At 38.7% G+C, this 24,737-nt stretch overlaps 1 protein-coding gene across 4 annotated transcripts; it reads right to left on the reverse strand.

Moving 5' to 3' along the window:
- Nucleotides 1-1,930: 1,930 nt before the first annotated feature.
- CCP110 (centriolar coiled-coil protein 110) lies at nt 1,931-24,010 on the reverse strand. 4 transcript variants are annotated; one of them, XM_019753043.3, is made up of 17 exons: nt 23,763-23,956; nt 22,809-22,916; nt 21,996-22,141; nt 19,953-20,108; nt 17,014-17,142; nt 13,035-14,682; nt 11,246-11,376; nt 10,560-10,737; nt 9,862-10,001; nt 9,467-9,583; nt 9,007-9,108; nt 8,721-8,837; nt 7,270-7,343; nt 6,654-6,716; nt 5,912-5,971; nt 5,336-5,421; nt 1,931-2,967 (listed from the first exon to the last, which is right to left on the reverse strand). In XM_019753043.3, exons 4-17 carry the CDS (start codon nt 20,091-20,093, stop codon nt 2,915-2,917), a joined length of 3,039 nt encoding a protein of 1,012 aa, XP_019608602.3. In that variant the 5' UTR covers nt 20,094-20,108; nt 21,996-22,141; nt 22,809-22,916; nt 23,763-23,956; the 3' UTR covers nt 1,931-2,914. The 4 variants fall into 4 exon arrangements, with proteins under 4 accessions (XP_019608602.3, XP_074179023.2, XP_019608605.3 ...); XM_074322922.2 differs by lacking the exon at nt 5,336-5,421 and having other exon boundaries at nt 23,763-24,010; XM_019753046.3 differs by lacking the exon at nt 22,809-22,916 and having other exon boundaries at nt 23,763-23,912.
- Nucleotides 24,011-24,737: the final 727 nt, after the last annotated feature.

Below are 24,737 nucleotides of genomic sequence, written 5' to 3' on the forward strand. Positions count from 1 at the left end.
CCCTGAAACAGGCTGTTAAAACTCATGGGAGGTGTGAATAAGGGATTTTCCCCAGCACAGGCTGAGAAGCAACAGCATTCAGGCGGCAACTTTGTCAGCCACCTCAACAAAGTGAAGACTTGAGAGCCACAGAGAATCTGACCAAAAAGGAACCGATTACATAAATAAGTGAAAAGGTAGTATTTTCCTAGTCAAGTCTAATTGTGGCTAGACACCATTTTTGTCCTCAGAGCTGTCTTTAGACCCTGATCACGGAAGTGAGGTCGTGGTACCATATTCCAGCTTGATTTGCCATATTCAACAACTAAAGTCTCCTTTGTTTTCTGAAATTTTGTTTATAACCTATACAGATGCCCACTACGGTCCCTTAGAGATAAAGCATGCCAACTCCATTTGCTTATTGTTTTATAACTATGACTTTTCGGGGGGCAGAGGGGTTCTCTTGGTTGTTCATGGGACGGTGATGCCTGATAGAAAAGACCCTCATCTCCAGAATGGGTCTTTGTTTTCAGCCCAGTGTGAGTAATGAGCAGTTTCCGGTCATACCCATTATTCTCAACACATGAAATGCACACGAGTTCAAGGGTGGCCGTGGGAAAGTGAGGGGCTCTTCTCCCACTGCCTGGCAGACTATGGGACGCATTACCTCCGTAAGAAGTGAAGTGAGCAGCTCTTACCACGCTCACGTGAGACGGCGAAGCGGTAACAAGAGCTGGACTCTTCGGAGCTGTGTGAATGAGGGCTTTGATGTGAGCTCCAGCCTCAGCACTCTCTCCCATTCGTTCCTTCACAGGCTTCTAGCTCTTAATAAGCCAAGACAGTCCCAGCTCTAGTGAACCTTCTGCCTTCTGAAAAGCCCAACTCCTGCAAAATCTAATGCTGGAATAAGCACTGGTATAGGTTACATATTAAATAGTGGGACATACCTTTCATGGGACGTTTAAGTGTAAAAAATGATCATACTACAGTATTAACGTTTTGGCCAGATACTTTTTAATATCTATCCCTTAACAGTCCTTTTCTTGGTAAATAAAAGATCAAGCTAGATTTCCTTTAAGATGAAAAGTTTATTTTGCCTTTTGCCTAGAAGCAAAACTAGTGAAAATTAAAGTATAAAAATAAATACAATTTACATTAATGGACATTCCACTTCAAAGTAAAAATAACAAAAATAACAAAAAAATAAATAAAAATCCGTTAAAAGCACAATGTCTGGCACTTTTAGGAGAAAAAGCTGTGAACAATAAAAAAATGTGTAAAACACACAAGCTCTTATCTTTAAATTAAAAAAAAAACACTCAAGTTTCTCATCCTTAATCTAAAACTAGTCTTAACTTTCTCCAAAACATACTATTTGTTTTCGCTAATTTGCATTAGTATACATAAAACTTTTAGTATCTATCTTACTGGAAAGACCCACAATTATATGAGTAAGCTACCTGTCTCCTGAGTTTTCAGAACGATAAAGCACAATGTATCATATTAAGATAATTTGATATACTTTGCCTACAAATAGCAAATTGGTAACTCAAACATTTTTAAATGTCTTCTAATTTCCTGGTTCACTCATTCAATAAATGACACATCTCAATAAGGAAAATCAAGTTTACACCCAGAGTAGGTTATTACTTTCTGTCTACACCTGGATATAAAAGTTAAACTTTAAATAGAACAGAAAATCAAAGAAAACAATCTTTATCTCCACATTCTTAAAAGGATATTAAGAATATATATAGTCTGCATTTTCAAAAGACCAGTATCTTTTTAAAATTCAAGTTAGATTAAATGTACACAATCCCAATTGTATGTGAAAAGCACAAAGCCCTTTTTGGAAATGGTACGATAAATTAACTGATATTCTCTTTCATAAAATCATGTTCCCTTGGTAACATTTTTTTGGTTTGTATTTTAAATGAATATGTTAGTGATGAAAAAAAAAAAAAAACCTTAAAAATTAGTGCCTCTTAATGCATAATTTCAATTAGACAATATTACTATCTCATTTGAAAAATTGAATTGATTATGTAGCCCTTTATTCTCTCCTAAATCAAGCATGCTAGAAAAAGCAGACTATGAAGAATCAAAATATACAGACTAAATAGAAAATAAAACTGCATGCAACGCGTCATTCTGTCACAGATGTGAATGTAATAATAATGCATGCCTAAATGCCACTCCACGCAAGAAAATTGTGCTGTCTTCACCAAAGTTGTCACCCTCCACAAGGAGACGTTATAATTTAGTAGAAATGTTTCCGAAGGACTCGGGGAACGTACATGAAACCTAACATTTCTGTAAGACAGCTGTTGAGAGGAAGGTGGACTTGTGAGCAAAATAGTGAGACCCAGCTGCTTCGGAGGTAACTGGTAGATGGACCACAATTAGCAGCAAGTGTTTTCGCCTCTGTGGTCCTCCTGTCAGCCCAAGACTGAGAGATTAACCAGAGATTTTTACAAAACCAGGGGAAAACATTCTTCTGCAATCATCTCCCCCTTGAACAGAACAGTAATTTGTTTATCAAGTTCAGCCAGCAGTCAGCAGAGATGAATGAAATCAATATTTCAGAACTTATCATTGATCACACCTTTTCAATATTTTGTAGAAATGAACCCAAATATCCTTTTAACTTTAGAAAAAGGATCTCAGCAGACATCTGGGTAGATAAACAGGTTCAGCACAGAGCTGAGTCAATTAACTAAATACTAATTAATCCTCACCCAAACCTAATATTATGAGGAATGGGGGGGCGGGAATGGACTGGCCAGACTGACCAAATCGTCCAGATGATTGTTTAGCCCTCCCAAGTCACTTCATGTGTGTAAACAGAATCCAGGGCTAAAGAAAAAGTCGTGGGCAAGGACAGTAAGATGGATGGAACCTTCCCCCCTTTTTCATCCTAATGAATGTTGTCTTCTTAAATTGTCGCAACATTTGGCCGCTTTCTTTGGATTTTTCCTGCATATACTCCTAAAAATAGAGCAAAACTAATATTATTTCTGAATGTTAGTTTTTCTGTGATAATAACTATTTAATGAGTGCTTACTATGTACCAGGTACGGAGCTAAGCAATATACATTATCATATTTAATCTTTACATAAATCAATCCTGAGGTAGAAATTGTTACCTCTATTTTACAGATAATAAATCTGAGACACAGGAGAGTAAGTAAGGGAGCTAGGGGTAGAGATTCTGAGAATTCAGTTCAACCTGATCTGTCTTAACCATTTTGTATTACTGCCTCCGTACTCTGCTTTAATTAGTGGTTTCTGAATTTCATTATCAACTATTGTGTCAAGCATAAAACATGAAATGAGTAAATATGTTTCAAAACATACGAGATCAGTGATTTAGCAATTCCGTTTGTGAAAACTATCAATAACTTGAAGTACTTTGCAGCAAACTTTGACACCTTAGAATCCTATTTCAGTGTAAGTATGACATTCTATCACCATAACAAAGAAGAGGTGCCTATAAATTGCTTAATGAAGGATTCGCTCTTCACGTAGATCAAGTCAAAGCATAATTTCAAATGTGTTTGAAACATAATGTAGGCCATTAAAAATTTAAGCAGGAAAGGCATCTTTTCAAGAACAACTATGTATATGGATCCCTGTGTTGAGACTCCAAGTTAGAATTTTAATCAGTCATATCCCAAATTTTCATTTTATGTAAAAGGATAAAATTCTTGAGTCTTTTTCAATTACCTAAATATGCATGCACTCTTGTATAAATAAATCTTTGGAAAAAATAGGAAAGAATTTTTGTACTTGTTCGGGTACATGTTAATGATACATATTCATTCAAGGGTTAAGTTTGTTTGTATTCATAACTCTGTTGCAGTTGAACCACAACAGTTGTAAATACTGAACTTCATTGTGTATTATTAACTGCAGTGACTTCCTCTTCATCTTTACACTGTTGAGTGTTACTGAATAAAAACAGTAGTTGTTATTTTGCTTAGAGGTTCACAAATGACAAAAAGTGGAGATGAAATGCATGAGACAAGAACATGGAGACTAGTCACTGTGGCAAATACGCAAGATTGGGCAAAATACTACTAATTCCTCAGTCATCTGCCAACTAGCTAGGATGGAACACTAACATGAGGAAAACACAGAAAATGTCGTAAAATTCCATATGACTTCGCAAGCAACATATTTGGTGTTTGGTCTGCCTTCTTCCAGTAATCTTTCAGACCCACTGACTCAGACGACCTCTGGAATAGCAGGATCTTCAATTATATAATCCCCTTGAAAAGAACCCACTGACTGTCACTCACGGTGACTTCCAAAAGACGATACTTAAATTATCCTCTACATATGCAAAGTTATGAATTAAATTCACCCTATACATGCAAACGGTCAGCAATCGTTTCAAAGTTATGATCAATATCTTGTTCCTTCTTTGAACTTACGTAAACGGTGAAAACATGAAAACATTTCTCATGTTGCTTGTTCCCTCCTAATTTGGAGGAAATCTCTTAGTAATAAAAGCTCTAAAATATGTTAATTGCATATTAATGAGATTAGAATTGATTAAAGATTTAATTTTCATTACCTAGTGATTAACTTAGATTTCTTTTAACTGCTTAGAAAGCAGTACAGTTAAAACCAAACATTTGGAAAGTATTTTTAATGGATCATGTAATTTCGCGTGAGCTCATCAAAGGGTGTTAACAAAGATACCTAAGACATTACTAAAACATTAGCTTAAGAGTTTTGCATTAGTTCAACATTCAATCTGTCTTCTTGCCACCATACATAGAATTTAAAAATAGTTTTTAATTTAGCCCTTAGATAATCCTCAAATAATGAACATAAAGAGAGATTTAGCTCAAGCTTCTTATTGAGCAAAAAATTAAGGGGAAAAAAACCCAAATAAAACTCACCCCTCCCACCTGTCATATTTACAGGTGATCTTGTGGTGAGAGGGAGAAACTTTCCCCTTATGTGCAGACAGCATTCCTGGGGGTTACACGCTCCCCAAACTGAACATGCCCAGATGTAGACATCAGACATTATCACACTTCACTCACTTATAAAAAGGTTTCTGAATTAAACAAGTAGAATTCTACCAATTTTTCAGATTAAAAATAAATAAATACAGTGTTTCCATGGGATTATTGCAGAAATCAAGGTTGGAAACACCGTTTTCCTAGGGCTCCCGACTGCCACAAAATGCTGACACAAACCATCGCTAGCAGGAGTGGCGGTGAATACGGCAGGATGATGGTGGCAAGGACAGACCACAGACCCCACGTGCGTGGCCTGTGTCACGGGGCAGCTTGTGCACTTCTGTCTTTTGAATGGGCTTCAGGGACTCGTGGCTACACACCTGACACAGGCGCTCTGTTAGGCATTCTGCTCTGTGAAGACTTCTGTCTATTTTGCACAACCCCCTTCACTGCTGTCTTAGGGCTTCTAATTGAATATAAAAAAATTAATAAGTCACTTGCATTAAGGTCTAAATGTTCAACATTCAAAGAAAGCAACCGTTCTGCATCAACTGTTCTCAGCAAAATAAACTTGAAAAGAATTTAAGTCTTATACACGCTTGTGTAAAGAAGCTGTACTCTTGCTTCAGCAGGAGACTAAGAGCCATGGCTTATGCTTTGCTGGAGAATCACTGGTGATGCTGAACTTACTCTACAGAGGCTTACAATACTTAATGAGCCAAATGGTATGAAATGAAGCGTAAAAACATGCCAACAGAAGATGACAACTAAAATACAACACACAACAGAACACCAAAGGGTTATCTCCGAACACAGGACTTTAAAAGATCTTAAGACTATAGGAGACAACGCATTTGGAAAAGAGTTCTCCTTTACATAAAGGGCACTAAATGATTTTCCCCTCACAGCTAATCCTGACTTGAACAGTTTTTAATGCCCGTGTGTCGCAGTCTTACCCTTGCCTACTTAGCAGCCTGGGAACAGGGGCATTCTGTCCTTGGTTTGGCTGAAGGACTCTGTTGACAAAGTAAACAAAAAATTAATTCAACAGGATGAATTCCTTCTCCCCCCATTTTCTCTCAAAAGATGAGAGCTGAGAGCAGTGAGGTGGGGGTCATCTACGCAACGCTATGGCCGATGTAATAGTGCAAAGCAAAGCAAGATGGTTAAAGCAGATTAACACAGTACGTATATTTTGTTCAACAAGAGCCCAAACTTTAGGTTTCTGTCAGGAAAGAGGCGTCCGACGTAAGTTTATTAATCCCTCTGCTTTTAGATAACTTATTTGTATACTTTCCAAAAGCCAATTTCCTTTCAAACATCTGAGATAAGAAACTTCACTCTTATAAGAGTAGAAAACGGGTCACAAATATTAAGCTCGCTTTCTAAGGTTTTGAAGTAAGTATCAAAGTCCACCTGGGCTGTGGGCTGAACTCAGGATACATGGGGCTCAAATGTCCACCAGAGACAGCACGTCCCACAGAACATTCCAGAACATGTGGGCTGACGTAACCAGGTACACGACCAGGTGTTAACATGGATTCTGCGCCTGAGACCCTCCAGCTGAACAGGGAGTGTCTTACTGATGTAACGTGGAACGAAGCCCACAAAGAGCAAGCTCGGGATTTATACCATTTTCTTATCTTTGAAAAGAAAAGAAAAAATAGCCTCACAGTGAGACTAAGTAATTTTTCTCACCTTGTTTCAGAAGGATTTTGTTTAACCAGAAATTTCTTATTTGGCATTCCCATTTCAGCAGCTCTAACAGTACAAAAACAAGGACACACAAACAGTGTATTTAGAAAGAAAGAAAAACATGTTTACAAATGTGATACAGGATGGCAGAAACAAATCATCATTTAAAAGTTGGCGAACCACTGAAAGACCTGTAACAAGCATACTAAAGACTACTGTCACGGCAGAAGAGTCTGAATATGATAGTTATTAGGATAATTGCATTACATTTTTCCTCCCATGAAGTCTTTAGGATATTAGAAAAAGAATGTATTTAAAAGATATAAAATTAACACTGAACGTAAAGGATGAACTATGTTTACAATTATTTGATTGGCTACCAATTACAAAAGTTGAACACTGACAAATTTAGTAGTTTACACATTTATCTGAAGAGGAAATCAGATTTTACCACCTCATTTTAATAAAACTCATTACATAAAAGGGGATTCTATCAGTTCAGCTGTAGAAAAGTGAACTGTTCCTTATTTCTAACATGAGTATACAAACAGACCAACCAATAACTAAAATTAGACGGTTTGATAATAAATACATGTGACACAACACAAGAAAAACTTACTTCATGTACTTCTTCCTGTCAAGAGACTTCTGTGTCGCAGCTGAAAGAGCCACTCGTGGACTCTTCATTTTATCCTTTCAAACACAAAAGTAACATAAAGTTTAGCGGTCTCCATGATACCCCTAAATTACAGCATAGGACAATCTCTAATGGCCGGGCAAGCATCTCTTACCAGCATTTTGAACTTTGACTTCGTCTTTACAACTGAAGCAGTCTGATGTTTAAAAACAAATTATTTTCCCACGGAAATAAAAAAATTGCTCGTTTTACTTTTGCCAACCACACTAAGATCATTGATTTAAACCACAGATCTCCAACATTGATCTATTTCAAATTAACTTGGAGCTTATTTTCTTACTCTGATTTCCAAATGATGCAAAAATCACGTGACAGTTTTAAGGCAATTCCACCAGGAACAAATGATAGTTTTCTTTAAGCCATCCAAGCAACAGTCAAAATCCAGTCGCAAAACAAAGTGTAATACTTTCACTGATTTCTTTTAAATCCATCTACAAGAACTGTAGGAAGGGTGCTGAAGTCAATAGAGACGAACCTCATTGTGAAATAAAAAGAAATATACACATAGCAGTGTCTGCCCCTGGTTCCTGCTAATATTCGGTCATTGACCCAAGTTCCTAACACAGAGCAAAGCTCCTAAAACCCTTGTAGTCTGAGTGATACAGTTGGTAGAAGCATCTTTTGTTCTAGTATTTGGTCTTTGACACTGGTTCCTGACACAGAACTCCTAAACGACTGGAGTTTTCTGGGTGATAGGAAGTGTTCTAATGAGGTGACTCTGCGTGGACCCCTGGACAGAGGCTAATTATCAGAAAGACCAAACATGATTAGAAGCTTGAAACTTTCAGCCTCACCCCCTATTCTCCAGAGACAGGAGAGGGGCTAGAGACTGAGTGAATAACTGGTCATGTCTATATAATGAAGCCTCCATGAAAATCCCTGATGATCAGAGAGCTTCCGGGTTAGTGAACTCCTACATGTGCCCGGAAGTCTGCGGGGACAGAAGCTCCGGCTCTCAGGCCCTATGCATCCCTTCATCTGGCTATTACTTTATTATATAATAAGCCAGTAAATGTAAGGAAGTGTGTCCCTGAGTTCTGTGAATCACCCTAGAAAACCTCAGACCCGAAGCGGGGGAGGGGTCATGGGAACCTTGCTTTACAGCCATCAGTCAGAAGTCCAACTGACGACCTGGGACTTGCGATTAGCGTCTGAAGTGGGGACAGTCCTAACTGCCTCCTTAACTTGTATTATAGTATCTGATAACTCCAGGTTGGCAGTCACAGAACTGAACTGAGTTGTAGGATAGCCAGCCTGTGTCAAAGAATTGGTTGGTGGGGGCGGGGAAACCCACACATCTGATGGCAGAAGTATTTTGTGACTTGTAGAAGAAATTGTTTTTCACTCATTCATGAAAAAATCAGAGAACGTACCATTTGCCTGAGCATTTTCTCTTTGCGAGCTTCTCGATCATGATGTAGAATCGACATTCTTTCAGCTGCATCCATCACAAAGAATATGTCATGAATACCATAGAGGGCAGCTCGCAACTAGGTTCAAAGGGAAAAAACATTGTACTCATTTAGAGGGTTCAGTAATGTTACACGCACTTGTATTTAGAGGGAAAGAATGAAGTTTCCATTGAAACATATTATCAGTGGGTAAGTGAGAGCCATAAAACAGCCCATTTCCCAGCACCCTCAGGACCTGCCACCTCACCTGAGCCAACACTCTGTCCTGAAGAGAAGCATCCTGTGCAGAAACAGCCCCCCTCTTTAACGGTGCTTCAGACTGAAAACTTCTGAGGAATTCCATAGTGTCCTGAAAGAAAACAATGCTCCTTCAGAAACCATCTTTCTAGAAAGATTCATGATCACTGTAGTTCCTTCTTGTTTTTTTTCTCAGTCAAGCCAAAATTACAAAGAACACAAAACTATTACTTATTACAAGTCAAACAGCTCTCACGTTAAGGTAAGATGAAAATACACAAACTACTTCATTTATGTATTTTTTTAAATTACCTGAATGAGATTAACAATCAGATTTCTAAAACTGTCTGTTACAGTAACTAAAAAATGTTTGATCTGCCCAAGTTCTAAACTAATTTGTCAACTCGGCTGTAACAAGACTGATAAAAACTGTGACAGAGTGAAATACGAATGATTTACAACAATCTTACTTTTACAGTTTGTCGAAGTTGCTTCAGTTTATCTGTCTGCATAAGCCTACGAGTAAGAAATCCTTTTGCCACAGCAGTTATTTTATTAAACTTTGCTTGTACTTCTGGACTGAAAACCTAGAAGAAATAAGATAGACACAATGTTTTAAGAAGCTGAGCATTACACTCAAGATTGTTTTCCTTAATCTACTACAATGAACTAAGTTCTTCTATGTACACATGTTCTACATAATTTCATCTCTAATAAAAACTAATAAGCTACTTGATGTACGGCAAACATATTCATGCTCATTTGTACAACCTAAGAGAATGCAGCTCTTTTAAAAACAGAAAGATAGCTAGATAAATAGACAGAAGAGAGACACATATATGTTAGATATCATTAAGATGCCCACCTGAGACCATTTAGTTGTGGCCCTTCCAAAAGGCCTTGTGACTAAGAGTTTGGTCAAGCCACTAGTTGATGGTCCCCAGAGGTAGAATGGTGCTTCATTTACAGAACCAAAGCTATGTTGTAGGGCAGAATTTGTGAAAGCTGGAGAAATATACATAGAGTGTTATACTTGATGCCACATAACCAGAAAATGCAGAACACCCAAATACACACTTGTGACAATCATTAAGGATAACAACCGCCTCTGAAACTGATCCACATGTGGGCTTGAAATATTGATGGAATTGAAGCTTAGGCACCAGATGGATCTTTTCAACATGAACAGCATCTCAGGATAACCGATGACGTGAAGATAAGCTCTTGCGGGGACTGAGGAATTAGATGTAGTAATTCAAGATCACTCCGGAGAGAGCAAACCGTGCTTTCCCTTGAAGCAAGTCACCTGCTGCGTGAATGAACAAAGACTGGACTCCAGGTCAGGTTTCCTGATATTTCCTTTGTGAAGGTGGCTTTTCTCAGGAACACCTGCTCACCTGTCTTTGATCTACTGCTCTCATTTAATTTTTCACCAGTTACTAAGCCATGGGTTGGACATGGAATTACTTGAAGAAGAAAGCTCCAGTTTTCAAGCGCGGCAAATGAAATACCTTACGATAGCATCATTTTTTTCCACACGGAAAAGGATTTGTAAATATTTACCAGAACTGTGAGAATGTGACGTGTGGAGTGAGTCCACGTGAGACAGCATCGCTTCCAGCACGCCGGAGTCACTTACTCTTCTCCATTCTATGGCCTCCGCACCGTTAATGCCCAGTTCATTGGCTTCCGCGGCAGTCGCCTTCTTCTCTTTGAACATTTTCTCCTGTTCTTCTATTTCCTGCACATTGACAGTTCGTTATCACACGCTAGGTAGTTTGTTCAATTGTATCCCAAAGTAGTATCATTTTAGGCTTAGCTAAAAGTATATAGAATTATCAAAAAATTACTATTTCAGGTTTTCCTCCCTCAGATAAAATTGACAATTTGTTTAATTGATTTTAAAATGTGATACGTTAACAATAATAATCTTAAAACAAGTATCTTCCTCTTACGATAATACTCTCGCAGAATGCATATTTTAGCATCTATTTATAAAATACCTTTTAAAGATATTAAGTGTTGAACCAAGGAGTGAATAAAGTATCCTTCTGATAAATTCTACATTTTTGGAAAAGAATAATCTAAATATTAAACCTCATATTCTGGCAATAAAAATATTATCCATGTATCAAAATCAATGAAGATATACGGGGGGAAATTACATGTATCCGTGACATGACCAAAGTTCACGGGTGTCCCAGCTAAACTCCACTGACCACCCTATTTCCCTCCGTTTAATTCCTCACCTTCTGCAATCTTTCCTGCTCCCGCTCCTGCTCAGCTATGAGAAGTGATAACTGCTGGGCGTGCTGTTCTTCTAGTCTCTTCCGCATTTCTTCAAGAGCTAACATCTTGCTTTTTACTGTCTCCTCACCTTCTGAAAAGAAACATGTCCCCCTCGGATTTAGAAAATCTGCAAGTCTAATATCTGATGTTTTATATCATTAACTTCAATTGTGATTCTCACTCGAGAGTATTCCTGGATCTGACATAATATAACCAAGACACAGCCAGGTCCCCACTTTGGACCACATTCTCTTTTGCCACTCTCCTTATTTCACGCTATCAAATAAAGGTCTGCATCTCACCGTCCTTACCCACTCATTCGACAGATCCCCTTATGATCTGAAGTGATGGTGCCCAAACTATGTTATGTTCAGTCTACATTCTCCTTACTCCACCTAACTTCAAAATGTGGGCTCCATCCCTAGAGGGGCTCCCTCCCTCGAGGGCTGCCTAGAGATAGCCCACAACGGTCAGCCTACTTTGAGTTTGGCCTTGGTGAAGAAAACTGCCTCTCCCAAGTTCAAGTTCATGCTCACGTCCAATGTCCCGATCAACACAACGGTACATAGCCCAGTCCCCTCACCCCAGCTCAGACCCACTGAAGGACCATCCACACTTCAGGGGGCCCCGTGGGGGCAGCTGAGGTCTTGGCTAAGGCTGTGTCCCAGCTCAACCTCTCCCTCAGCGCCTCCCCTCCTTCCACAGGTGTGGTCCCAAGAGCCCTCCCTCAGAAACAGCCTGCAGGCCCTTCTCCATCTCACAGTGGACTTCCCGAGCAACAAGCAGCTCTGGGCGGCTCTCCACACACGGCCCTGCCTCCCTGCCCACTCCGAGAGGGCCCAGGCTGCCAGGGCTGTACAACTGCCACGTGTGGGTTTTGCCTACTTCTGGGTTTCAGGGAGGCCGCCTCTGGCCATGTTACATGGTTTACCTGGAGAGTCCCGGTTATCAACTGTGGTTTTTGTTTCAGTTCTTACTAAGTTGCACAGGTGTATAACGATCTGCCCCCACACTATTTTTCCTACACACCATGTTATTTTCAGCATGCAATTTTAAAGAGTGTGAAGTGTTTTTTCAGGAAGATAAATATCACATTAGAGCAGAAATGTCTATGTGTAAATACTTAACTTACTTGATCATATGTCATCCACATCGATAATGAATTATGGCCATGACAACAAAGTAAGGAGTAATGCAGAAGACAGGTTGTACCAAGCTGTTGTTAATACACCAGATGCAACAGAAAATAACTTGGAATAATTTCAATCGCTAAAGACACTATTCCTGAAACTACTCACAAAGCCTTACAGGTGACACTTTCTCTAATAATTTGATGTTAAACTGTGTACTGAAGGCCCAATTCCACAAAGATCACATCACACATGAAAAGACAAACTGATGAAAATACTGGAAACCATCGTCCAAAAGGGAAACACCGTAGCAATACACTGGATTCAACTAGGAGGGATGTTTCATGCAAGACCTTTACCTGCCGTCTTTATCAGTACGCTCTATAATACCAAGCGGATAGTGAAAGATTCAAAATTTACATTAAAAACTAATTTAAGAAAGCCTATCAAACGGCGATAAACTGTAGCTAATTATACGCTCTCTGATAAGATAAATGAAGTTTGGTACCCTAATGAACACATGAAGACTATTACTATTATTTCACAAAATGTCCATCAGAAGTATTACATAAAGGTGCCATCTGCTTGGCAGGTATCAAACACCTTCAAATGTCCTCACCTTTGGAGCTACTTTCTAACATTTGATTCTTGCTGACGCAGACAGATCCCTTAGGGTATCTTTTGTCTGGCAAATGTTGCCTTTCCTGTTCAGCTATTGCAGGAGTTATGACATAAGGGCAGTTTTCTTTTTGCAAACCGTCAACATCCAAATCAAGTCTCTGTTTCACATTCTCAAAACTGTCATCCAAAAAGTGTTCATTTGCACAGACCACTGTAGGGGTGTCGACCGGCTGCCTGGCACTCTGGTTTTGCATCAGTAAAGGAGACGGGTTCTTCACATCATAAGACTTATTCAGTTCCATTTGTAAATTGCAGGAGTTTTTCTCTAACACGCTGGCTGACTTGAGTCCACTTGTGGTTCCAAAGTTTGGACTCGCTATGCACGGACCGGTGGCGTAGGGCTCATGCAATCTTGGCATTGGAGGACACGGACTGTCCAATTTGTGTGGTCCTCTTCCGTCACATGCCAACTGACCTTCCACAACAGCAAGTCCATGAATGACTTTATTTTCTATGTGATCTCCTGAAGACTGACATACCTGATCTGATTTACCTAAAACCATTTCCTGGACGGCTTCTGGTGTATTTTTGCTGACATAAACCTTGCTTGAACAAACGTCTGTTAAATTGATCGGTAACTTTGGCACAGTTTCAGGGATGTTTGTTTTTTCATCAGTACCTTGGACAACTAAGTCTACCGTCTGTTCTTTTCCTTTAGGACTCAATTCACAGGCATTTATGGGGTTATTTATAAGTATATGACACACTGATGATGGCCTAGAACGCCTTCGATGCATTTTAGGACTCAGGCTGGGCTCCGGACTAGGTAATTTGGCATATGAACCAGTAAGACTTTTGATAACATTATTTTCAGTAACAAAAGTGGGAATGACTTTAAAATCAGAATCAGGATCTGAAACAGCGGGATGGCCGGTTCCTATAGGTATGTCCGCTTTAGAAAAGCTACCTAAGACTGATGGATTCACATTGCTTGCTTGAGTGGAAGCACCTTGGAGAAGAACGTTTGACTTATTAAGGCTGGGCTTGTCAGGAATGATGGAACCGCAGTGTTTGCCGATCAGCTGGGTTTTCTCCTTTACACAGCCAGTCACCATGACATCATTTTCTTTGTCTGAATGGCTCTCGTTAATACTCCTCTTTGCACTACTTCTCAGACTGCGTCTCGATTGTTCTCTTTCTATATATTCCTTTGACTTTTTCATCAGGCTCTGAAGACTCAGGATGTAGGGATCTGCAGGAACTTCTTCCAAAAGGGATGGTTCCTGTTTTTCATTTGTTGAGAACAGACCATCAGAAGTAAGAGTCTCTTGTGGGGTTACTGCGGAGGTCTTCTGAGAAGCTTCGTTTTCTGTGTGGCTAATATTGGAACAGTCACATTGCTTCAGAGAACTGAGTTCTTCTGAGTTCCTCGCTAAGTCTATCCCATTGGATTGAAACTGGCCCTCATTATTCAATGGTAAAAGTCCAGTTATCTTTTCAAACTTTGCTAAAGTGGAGTGTTCAGCAGGGCTTGGCAAGATATTTGGAAATGTAGCAGGAACATTCAAGTTTGTGACTTCTGAATGAGAGTAAACTGTTTCTGTCTCCCACTGATCAAAATCACTGGTATGAGGTGCTTTTCTAACCTGAAAAATGGAGATTTAAAAATTAATGTTTCCTCATTGCACAAAAGCCTTTAATTTCATTGTTTTCTACGATAAAACAAATTAAAGACTCAGAGTTCTGATATTTGAAAACACAGACAAACAAAAACGAAGACGACCTTTTTGTACGGTATGCTTTGTCACATGGAGCTCAAATTACTATAAATAACATGTCGGTCACCCAGGACTATTTATTAAGGTGTTTTTTTAAAAAAGGAATTTATTAATTCTGATACAAATAAGAACATATTTGCAAGTGTATACACACACACATTCATATATCCATGTGTGATTTAACCTTGGAATAGAAGCATTTTCCTTAACTTTCATCTGATTATGTTATTAATGTCACCAACTGTTCCTCCACAAGAGCCATCATCTCAGGATAACGACATGTAAGATAAACAGTAAGTAGTTAAATGTCTTACACAAATGCGTCCCTCTTTAACAAAGACTAACGTGCCCTGGATACTGATTAAGGGAAAATAATTTAGTAACAAGACTCTGGCTTCCCACATGCTTACTCCAAATTTTAACTAAAATCCTTTTGTATGAGGTAAACTTGAGTAAACGATAGCTCAGCCATGTAGCTTAAATAACTTAAAAATAAGAAAAATTTCAACTTAACACTCAATTTACTAAAGCAAATTTCAATTTGATTAAATGATGGTCATTTAAAATAGGAACCTGTTAATGAGCTTTAGAACAAGCGAAATTAAGTAAAAAATTGATAAATTAAGATGAGAACAACTGTATACACAAGAAATACAACAGGAAAAAAAATAAAATTACATTTTGTATCTAAATATTTCAACTTTGCAAAAAAATTAACAGTGAACTAGGATGGTTTCTAAAGATTATACAAGATTATATTAAAAAATTATTTTATGAATATAGGCTCCAGAATCCTGAATATTAAGATTTTTTTAGTTTTTTTTCCTAGATCACATGCTACTCCTGTTTTACCTTACAAACCCCAAGACATGTAATCGTTTTCAGATACTATGCAATGAACAGGACAAGGGGTACGCAGTCACAACCTCAGGACCAAAGTAAAACAAAAAGAATACATAGTCACAAAATCCATGCATATATTCATAGGTTTAAGTAAAATCAATTATTTCCTTAAAATATCTCACATTTCGCATTTGAGGTATTCAGCAACTACGTTTTTTGTATACCACTAATATGAGCCTTTGGTTAGATGATTTAAATAACAACCACAAAAGTCTATCATAGACTAATATCTTTCACAAATGAAACAGACCTTAGAAATCTAGTTTTAATATACGAAATTACCTGCATAATCAATTCATCACTCTACAGTTCAACATTGTACATGCTCTATCAAAACAGTTTTCAAACTCAACAATAATCGCATTAGTAATATATTTGATATATTCCCTCAAGGGACCAAAAATGATATGCCATTTTTGTTTCAATAATAAAAAAATACCTAGTAATTCAAAAACCCACCCTTACTGTGATACACATTATATTTTTTTAAACTTAATATGAACAGTAATTATAACCTGCAAATTAAAATCTATTACCCATAGAGAAATGAAAGTAGCAGTTAATATCCTAAAGTACATTGTACATATATTATCCAGTAGAATTACACAAACCACAAACTCATAAGAGTATGGAAAATTAAAAAGATGTAATCAGCAAAACAGTGCTATACATGGCAGAAATTATTTATTCAATCAAATTCATTTATTTTTCTTTTTGGTATGAAATGATCCAGACCTAAACACAGACTGTTTATATAATTTTAAATTAAGCTAAATAAAAACAATTACAGAGGTATGGATGTGTTGTTTAAATGGTTTTAATTAGGATCTAAGATGCATCTGGGCAATTCTACTTATCTAATCTAAATTGCATTTGTGTATCTATGAGCAGAATTTTCACCAAAAAATAATTGGGGGCAGTTGTTTACAGAGAATGAGAATAAGAGCATTGAGTCAATAGTCTGATTAGTTCAGAGGTAAACTACAATGGACAATTCTATCCTTTTGTCACTGAGAATTCAATGTTTTTAATCGTAAGACACAGACAATAAGCAATTATATTCAGTGTAGGGCTCCACTGCCTAAGTACCCTCCGATCAAGGACTGGGCATCACTAACAAGCAAGGGAACTTTCTTTGGAGCAACTGAAATGGAATATCACAAATTATGAAGCTTCTCAAACACAACAGTAAAGTATGTTGGTAACTAGTAAGTGCAAATATATTTCTGAAACATTATCATCAATGCTTATACAATTATGATTCCTTAATAATTTAAAAGAGCTTAAATTACACACCTGAACATTTTCAAGAACTTCCTGGACACGAGTCAGTAAAGCTTTCTTCCTATTAACCTGCTTTCTCGCTTCTACATCAAGTGCTTTCTGCTTTTCTTGTTGCATTTCCTTCCTTTTCTCAATGTTAAGCTGCAAAACGTCATAAGTATGTAATTATTTATCATAAATACAAAAATAGCATAAAATCAGGACGTTTTCAATTAGAATGACTAAAAGTATCTATAGTGAAAGAAATCTGAGCAGCAGTCGGGTTTAATGGCTGGGATGGGGTATGCAAGATCTTTAGGTGGTGATGGAAATGTCCTCTGTACGAGTTACACAACACATGAAATTTGAATGCTAAAGATGTGTACATTTTACTGTATGTAAATTATTCTCAACTGAAAAAATAAGTTGAAAGAAAGAAAGAAAAAGAAAGAAAGAAAGCCTGTTCTCTTATCAATTCCTCTAAAATGAGAGATAAAATTTACTTTTGGCCACTGATGAGCTTTTCACTTGGCAATGTCATACTTCACTGAGTCAGTTACATTCTTCACAATCAGTGTACATTTTACCTCTCTGCTACCTCAAGAAAATCTCCAAAGGTTTAATGATAAAAGAAACAGATGTTTTATTTGCCTACAAAATCAGAACACATATTTAATTCTACTTCACCGTAACCTCCAATGAAAACATAAATGTACCTAAAAAACTGAAAGCCTCCAAGCATTATATCTTTTTACAGTGGATTTAAGTCTTATTTATTAAGTCCTGGGAAGTCTTCTCACTATTTTAAGGAGTTGAGGCTTATTTTAGACTTATGCATATGGAAAACATGTCCTAAAAAATTATTCCAAAGTTGCAATATTCTTCTATCAAATACAACATAAAAAATGGATGAGTGTCAATAAATATAGATTTTGCTTATAAATAATTAACTGACGGAGTCACAATGCTAAGCTGTAAGGCACAGACATTTTGGTCCACATTAAACTAATCAAGCCTTATGTCATCAAGTAGCTGATAAAAATGGTTGCAAAATTTTTTCTCCTTTGCATGGTACCAAAGAATCACTCCACAGTTTTCTTGGTAATAAAAAGGGGGAAAGAAAATTTATACCTTTAAAGAATCATCTGGCAGTCACCACTGTAAAAGCAATATTTAAACTAAACATTGAAACAGAGGAACAAGGAGGCATTAGGTAACTTCTGATTTAATTTACTATGAAGTACATGGCATCATCTCCAAAGAATTCTTGCCCAAAATATGTAACCTGACTCTAATCAAAGTTTTAGACACACTTTCCAGTTTATAGGAACTATAGGGACTGGAATACAAGTTAAATTATCACTGAAGGAAACAATTAGACAAATCCAATGGAAGGCACTCTACAGGATAACCGGTCTGGTCTCTTTAAAAACTCACTATCATAAAAACAAAAAACAAAATTTTTAAGAGGTAGAGGCACTGTTCCAAATCAAGAGAGATTAAAAAAATCATAACAAGCAAATGCTATTTGTCAATTTTGACTGGACCCAAATTACAAAAAAGAAATTATAAAAGACATTTTAAGCACAAATTGAGAAATTTGAGTATCAATGGAATATTAGATGCTATTAAAATTATTATTCATTTTCTAAAGGTGTGATCATGGTATTGGGGTTTTATGTAAGAAAATGTCCTTATTTTTATAATATGTATACCAAAATATTCAGGGGAGAGATGTCATGTCTCTGCAATTTTCAAATGGCTCAGCAATAAAACAAAAAGAGTAGGCAAATATATACACACATATATACATATATAAAATCACAAACACAATAAAGCAAAAATGTTAAAAAACGGTTGACTCTAACTAGCAGATATAAGGGTGGTCATGGTACTATCCTCTCAACTTTTATGCATGTTTGGAAATTTAATTATAAAAAGTTGGCAGAAATTACTTCTCTTTTAACTCCTGTTATATAAGAAAAAATTAACTCACTTTCAATCATATCAATTTTCTGATTTGAAATAAAATCACATGCATATGAAAAATATTCAATCCATATCGAAGGGTAGTGATGAAAAGCATGTCTTCCTTCTCATCCTATACTCCTTTACCCCTCCCCAGAGAAGGAGTACAATATCCTTATTTAAAAATCCAAATAGTTAACACAGATTGATTACCTCTTATGATCTAAGTAGTGGTTCTACCCATTTTAAATGGATTAGTTCATTTAATCCTCAAAACAGCTCTGTGAGGTAGGCATTATTTTTATTGTCATTTAACAAATAAAGAAAATGGACTTGCAAGTTCACAGAGCAGGTAAGTGGCAGAGCAATGATTTGAACCCAGGCCAGAAGGTAGCAGAGCTGGGCTTCTAACCACGGCTCTTCCCTGCCCCTGAGAGCATGCCTTGTGCAGTGACTTATAGTAACTTGTGGAGATTCTTCCAGGCCCATATCTTAGGTGTACTGTACTCACTTTAATGGCATGGATGAGATTCTATAAAACGGACCAGTTAAACGAGTCCACTACTGATGGATACTTAGGTTGTTCAATCATTTTCTATTTTAAACAACGCTTCTATAACTTTACAAAGATTTCTTTGGTCACATAGATGAGTATAACTGTAAGATATTCCCCAAAAATGGAATTGCTGAATCAAAGGTTACGTATACTTTTAAATTCTGATAAACACTACCATATTGCTCACCAAAAAATAAAATTAACTGATTCTCTCAGCAAAAGTGTAACATAAGTGCCTTTTCCCCATAGATCCTATCAGATCTTTTCAAATCTAGTAGACAAAAAAATAAAAAAAGCTCAAAAAAAACCCAACTCATTTGTATTTCTTTAATTATGAATACGTTAGGCATCTTTCTGATGTTCATAACTCTTTCTTTTGTTTTTCTATGAACGGCCTTTGTGGGCCACTATAGAAAACAAGGTTATGTAAAAATCAAAGAATGTTTACCAGTGGAGAAAGCACAGCCACTCCATGGAAGCGAATAAGTGAGATGCTTTCAGACTGGACAGGTAAAAAGCTCTCAGTGGACAGTGATGCTTCTTGGATTCTGGCAAGACTCTTCTCACAGAATTTCTCATATTCCTCCATCTTCCCACCACCACACTACAAAAGAGAAGAATGTCATTTTGAATGTGCTGAGAAAAATACATCTTAATTATTTGGCCAATTGTATAGAGCACTGAAATATTCCTAGAATTCACGATTCCTAGAACTGTCCCTCCCAGAATTTTTTCACTGATCAGGAGCTAAATCTTGAGTATAAGGTAAAACATAGGTCACGATCCTCCCCAGTTGAAGCTTGCTTCCGATAGTAAACATTTTTGAACACTTGCATGTAAATCAATCTTTGAATGTGATTAGTTTAGAAAAGTACTAAGAACTCACTCACCAATGAAATCTACTTTAAAAACACAAAGTTCTATACCACTTTACTAACTTTAGATTACAAAATAGAATACATTTTCTCAAGCAGGACTTATCTACACAGCACAAGAAAAACTAAATTATAGAAAGGTAGAAATGCTTTACCACAAAAAAAAAAAAAAAGACAAAAGGGTTATTTAAATAAAAGAGGATATTTATTTTTTAAAATTCTTTTTCTATCATGGAGTTCAAAGTCTATTACTTACATATCTAAAAAACATAGTATGACTCCATGGTCACTGGCCAAATCAGTCAGCAGTGGAAAACAGAAAATCTATCGGCTCTCATAATAATTCTAATTGATCACTGAAAACTGAAACCATTGCCAAACTACTTAAAACAATCAACCCTGTAACTTCACAATTTCTGGAAAATTGTAATGGTGGCTATGAAAATACAAGGGAACCAGGAAGGATTAGCCACCATATTCATTCAGCTAGCAAGCATTAAATATTTGATTGCCTGTTTCCATAGCATTATGTCTGGCATTGTTTCCTTTAAATAAGCAAGGGAAAATAAAAAGGGAGTCATCATCAGACTCCTAACCAACAAGGGAATGAACTGTGAGAACAGAAAAACTAATACAATAATGTTCCTTTCAGTGTGCATTTTAAAACAATTAATTAATTAACAAAAGACAGAGGGCAGGGAAATTCAATTCATGATGTAGGATATGCAAAGATGAAATAAGATAGAATATGATACTGTCCTAAGCCTCCAAATACTTAAAAATTCAGTACACTGAAATGCCAGGGACAAATTATAATACAATTAGAAATGAAGAAAAAGCATATGAAAACTATGATTAGATTGACCAACTGGTAGTCTTAATAACTTCTTCCTACCATCCCATCAATTCTAAATCTTTCTATATTCAAATTATGCAAAGTGAGAGTTTAATTCAAAGAAATGTAACCATAGCAAGGCCTCAATTTTCAGTCTAGATTCCAACCTACATTATAATTATGATTATCTTAAAAACCAAAATATGCAGAAGCTAAGATGTAAGAGAAATTCAAACGACCCCATTTTTACTAAAATACTTCCAAATATTTTTTATCACAATCCATGCATCCAGCATTTTGCGGAACATAAATAGATTACTCATACAATTAATGTTAATAGACTTCCTATGGCTACACAAAGAATGAAATTCTATTTTAAAGGTCTGGGAAATTTAAGGAAACAAAGTATCTTTACAATAGTTTTAGTTTTCTTTCAACAACATCACATAGATATGCCTCATTGCTTCAGAAAGTTAAATTCATATCCCTTAAACAGTACATGTATGTCATACACACTGCAGGTGGACAGTAATTTCTTACAATTACAGCATAACTTGTGGCATCAGCTATTGCATGAAATATCCAAATATAAGTGCTAATATGATGACTATGGAAATTACCAAATGATTCTAGAAGAGCATGACTGGATCCTTCTTATCCTTCAGCCTCAGCTTGTTGGTCCCCTCCCTGGAGAGCCTATCCCTGGTTATTCCATCTAAATTAACCCTGCATCAGTCACGACCACATTACACTGCTGCTTCCCAATTTCCACAGCACTTACCACTAACTGAAATTATCTTGTTTGTTGCCTTGGTTTTTGTCTGCCTTTCTCCAGTGAAACGCGAGCTCCATAAGCACAGGTGCTTTCTCAGTCTTGCTCACCACTGAATCCCCACGACGCAGGCACAGCGCCAGCACTCAGTAGCACTTGATAAAAGAATGGAACAAATACATCAGGGTAGTTAGCGCAAAGAATAACGTAAACCAGGAAAAAGATGAGCATCGACTATATAGCAAGGCAGCTAGCAAGGAAGAATGGTAGTTTCACGGATGACCCTATTCTCAGAGAAACTGGCACCTCTGAACTGCAAAGGCAGCCACTTAAAAAGTGAGCATCCATAGCCTGTACGATTGAGCAAGACGGAGCCTACTTTCTCACAATACAAACACCTCCGTCAGCAGGATTTTATTTTTAGGGAGCCCTGACTACAAGGCCACACCAACCACAAATCTACTGCCCCATACTTGACCATCAGGCATTACCGGCTCACGTGAACTAATAATCTGTCAGCTGCATCAAGTTCAGACATGCCTCTTCTTTTCCATCTATACCAGGACCCTTCTCCAAGTAAGCCTCTTTGCGAACCCCATCGACTCGTGGCCCTGCTCCCTGTTCCTCACCAGTGCTTTACGAGTCACATCACTGAAGGGAGTGGTAAAAGCAACACAGAACAGATCTTGCCTTCTTCTCAGATTCTAGATGGTTGGTTACCCATCAGTCCTCCCAAAGACATAAACCTCTGGTAGAGGCCACACGGGGGAAGGTTTCTTATCCAGGCACACACTAGCTGCAAGTTCTTGGCAATTCACTTACCATCTCTATGCCTCAGTCTCCTCATCTGCAAAATAGGGATAATCTCATCTGCCTCAAAGAGATCCTGCGAGGATTCAAGAAACTAATACACGGATGGCAATCAGTATCCTGCAGGACATGCAGAAAGCATCAATGAAAGGGGGGCTGCTTTTATTATGCAGATGATGATAGTGATGATGATGACTTATCACTAAATTACGAACTCCTGGAGGGCAGTGAACAGTGCTGGTTCCTGGTAAGACTCAAACATAACTGTAAAACATGGACAGGAACACAACAGCTTCCTCATTTCTTTTTTTTCCAGACCCCTTCCCATTGAATCAATCTCTAGCACCTGCCATTAGCCTCAACGTGGGGGTAGGGAACTGGGATCAAAACCAGAGAGAAGCAAAGATTGGGAACCACGTAGCAGCATGAGCGGCAATCACGAGGATTTGCTTTATTATCCTCATGCTTCTGCCCCCAGAGAGTCGCGCAGGCAGAGTAAACAGCGCTCCCAGGGCCTCCGGTTGTGGTAACCCGCGTTCAGAAATGGCCAGCACACACCCTGGGGACGCCTCCCTCGCCGGCCTCGTGGCCCAGTGATTTGAAAAGGCCCAGTTGTATCAATAGGAGATCGGCTCGGGCCGGAGTTTATTTACCCGGGACCCTCTGCCCTCACGCCAGCGCCCCACTTCCACCTCCCCCAGCTCCTTGGTTAAGGCGCCATCCCGAGGGCCCACCAGGCGGTGGTGCCAACATCCGAGCATCACCTCCGCGCTGGGTGCCGCCGGCCCCCGGGCCCCCGCCTCCCCACACCGGCGCCTTTCCAGGGGCTCGAGGCCCGGGAGCCCAGCATTGGCGCTCGGGTTCCGTACGGAGCCCGCCCTCAGCTCCTCAGGGCGCCAGTTCCGCCTCGCCCGGTGGCCCCGCAGCCGGGACCCTCCGAGTCAAAGCCCCTCCTCGCGCACACACCTGATCTCCTACGGCTGGGTCAGCTTTCCTCCCCTCACCACAGGCCTTGTCAGGAAGCAAATGGCTCAACTGGTACTGACAGAGAGCAGCTCGGTCCACCGCCGCCTCCTCCTCCTCCTCCCCGCCATATTACGGGTCTCTGGCGGCAACGCGGGCTCCTGGCAACCGCCGCCGCCGCCCAGACTCCACCTCTCAGGGAGGGCACTTCCGGTGGTTGCTTCCCGGGCCGTTGAAAGCGTTGGGCCACCAGAAAACTACAGTCCCCGAGGTGCATTGCGCGCCTGGGTAAGGCTCCTTGCCCAGTGATGAAAGGGCGTGGTACTTACGGGACGCGCGGTGCGCGCCGGGAAACGTAGTCTTCACTGCGAGCTAGCGCCTCTAGCATTACAAATTATGATATACTGACCCCTTTCATTTTTTAACTTGGCTTTACGCTCTGCCTCTCTTATTGACCCTCCTCCCCGTGCCTATTTTTGCATAGGTAAAATGAGAATTTTAAAAGTGACTGTCACAAGGGTGGTTATGAGGAGCAACAGATACTTCTCGCCCAATGACTGGCTCGTAAGCCCCACGACCAGCCCTTGGTAGGACGTAAGGTTAGGAGGAGAGGTAGCAGTGGAAAAGTCACTGGCCTAAAACTGGGGTGGCTTGAGTCAGTCTTAACTCTGCCATTAACGGCCCAATTCACTTCACCTCTCCTGGCCTCAGTTTCCTCATTTGCACAAGGAGGGAATCATTCAAATCCCTTCCAGCTTTATAATCTGGTTTTGCCTCATTTTGCTATGCCCTTTCACTCCCTCAGAGTCTGAACAACCCTCCTAAAAATCAACTGAATTCAGTCTCCTGAGATGATACCTACCCACTGAGGCCGTTGTGAGAATGAGATAACGCATAAAGCGTTCGCTGGCACAGAACCTGGGCCATGGCAGGTGCGCTATGAAGGTTAGCTGTACCCCGGCACACAATTATTTCCCC

This window comes from Rhinolophus sinicus, chromosome 10 (genome assembly GCF_057876585.1).
Source record: "Rhinolophus sinicus isolate RSI-liver-muscle chromosome 10, RSI-T2T, whole genome shotgun sequence".
NCBI lineage: Eukaryota > Metazoa > Chordata > Mammalia > Chiroptera > Rhinolophidae > Rhinolophus > Rhinolophus sinicus.

Bases quoted from the DNA above. Each gene is read 5' to 3' on its own strand.
- CCP110 (XM_019753043.3), bottom strand. From the start codon at position 20,093: ATGGAGGAATATGAGAAATTCTGTGAGAAGAGTCTTGCCAGAATCCAA. The intron at 9,109-9,466 runs GTAAGATTGTTG...GTTTTCTTTCAG, and splicing joins AACTTCGACAAACTGTAAAA to GACACTATGGAATTCCTCAG. The intron at 8,838-9,006 runs GTGAGGTGGCAG...CTTTGAACCTAG, and splicing joins AGGACAGAGTGTTGGCTCAG to TTGCGAGCTGCCCTCTATGG.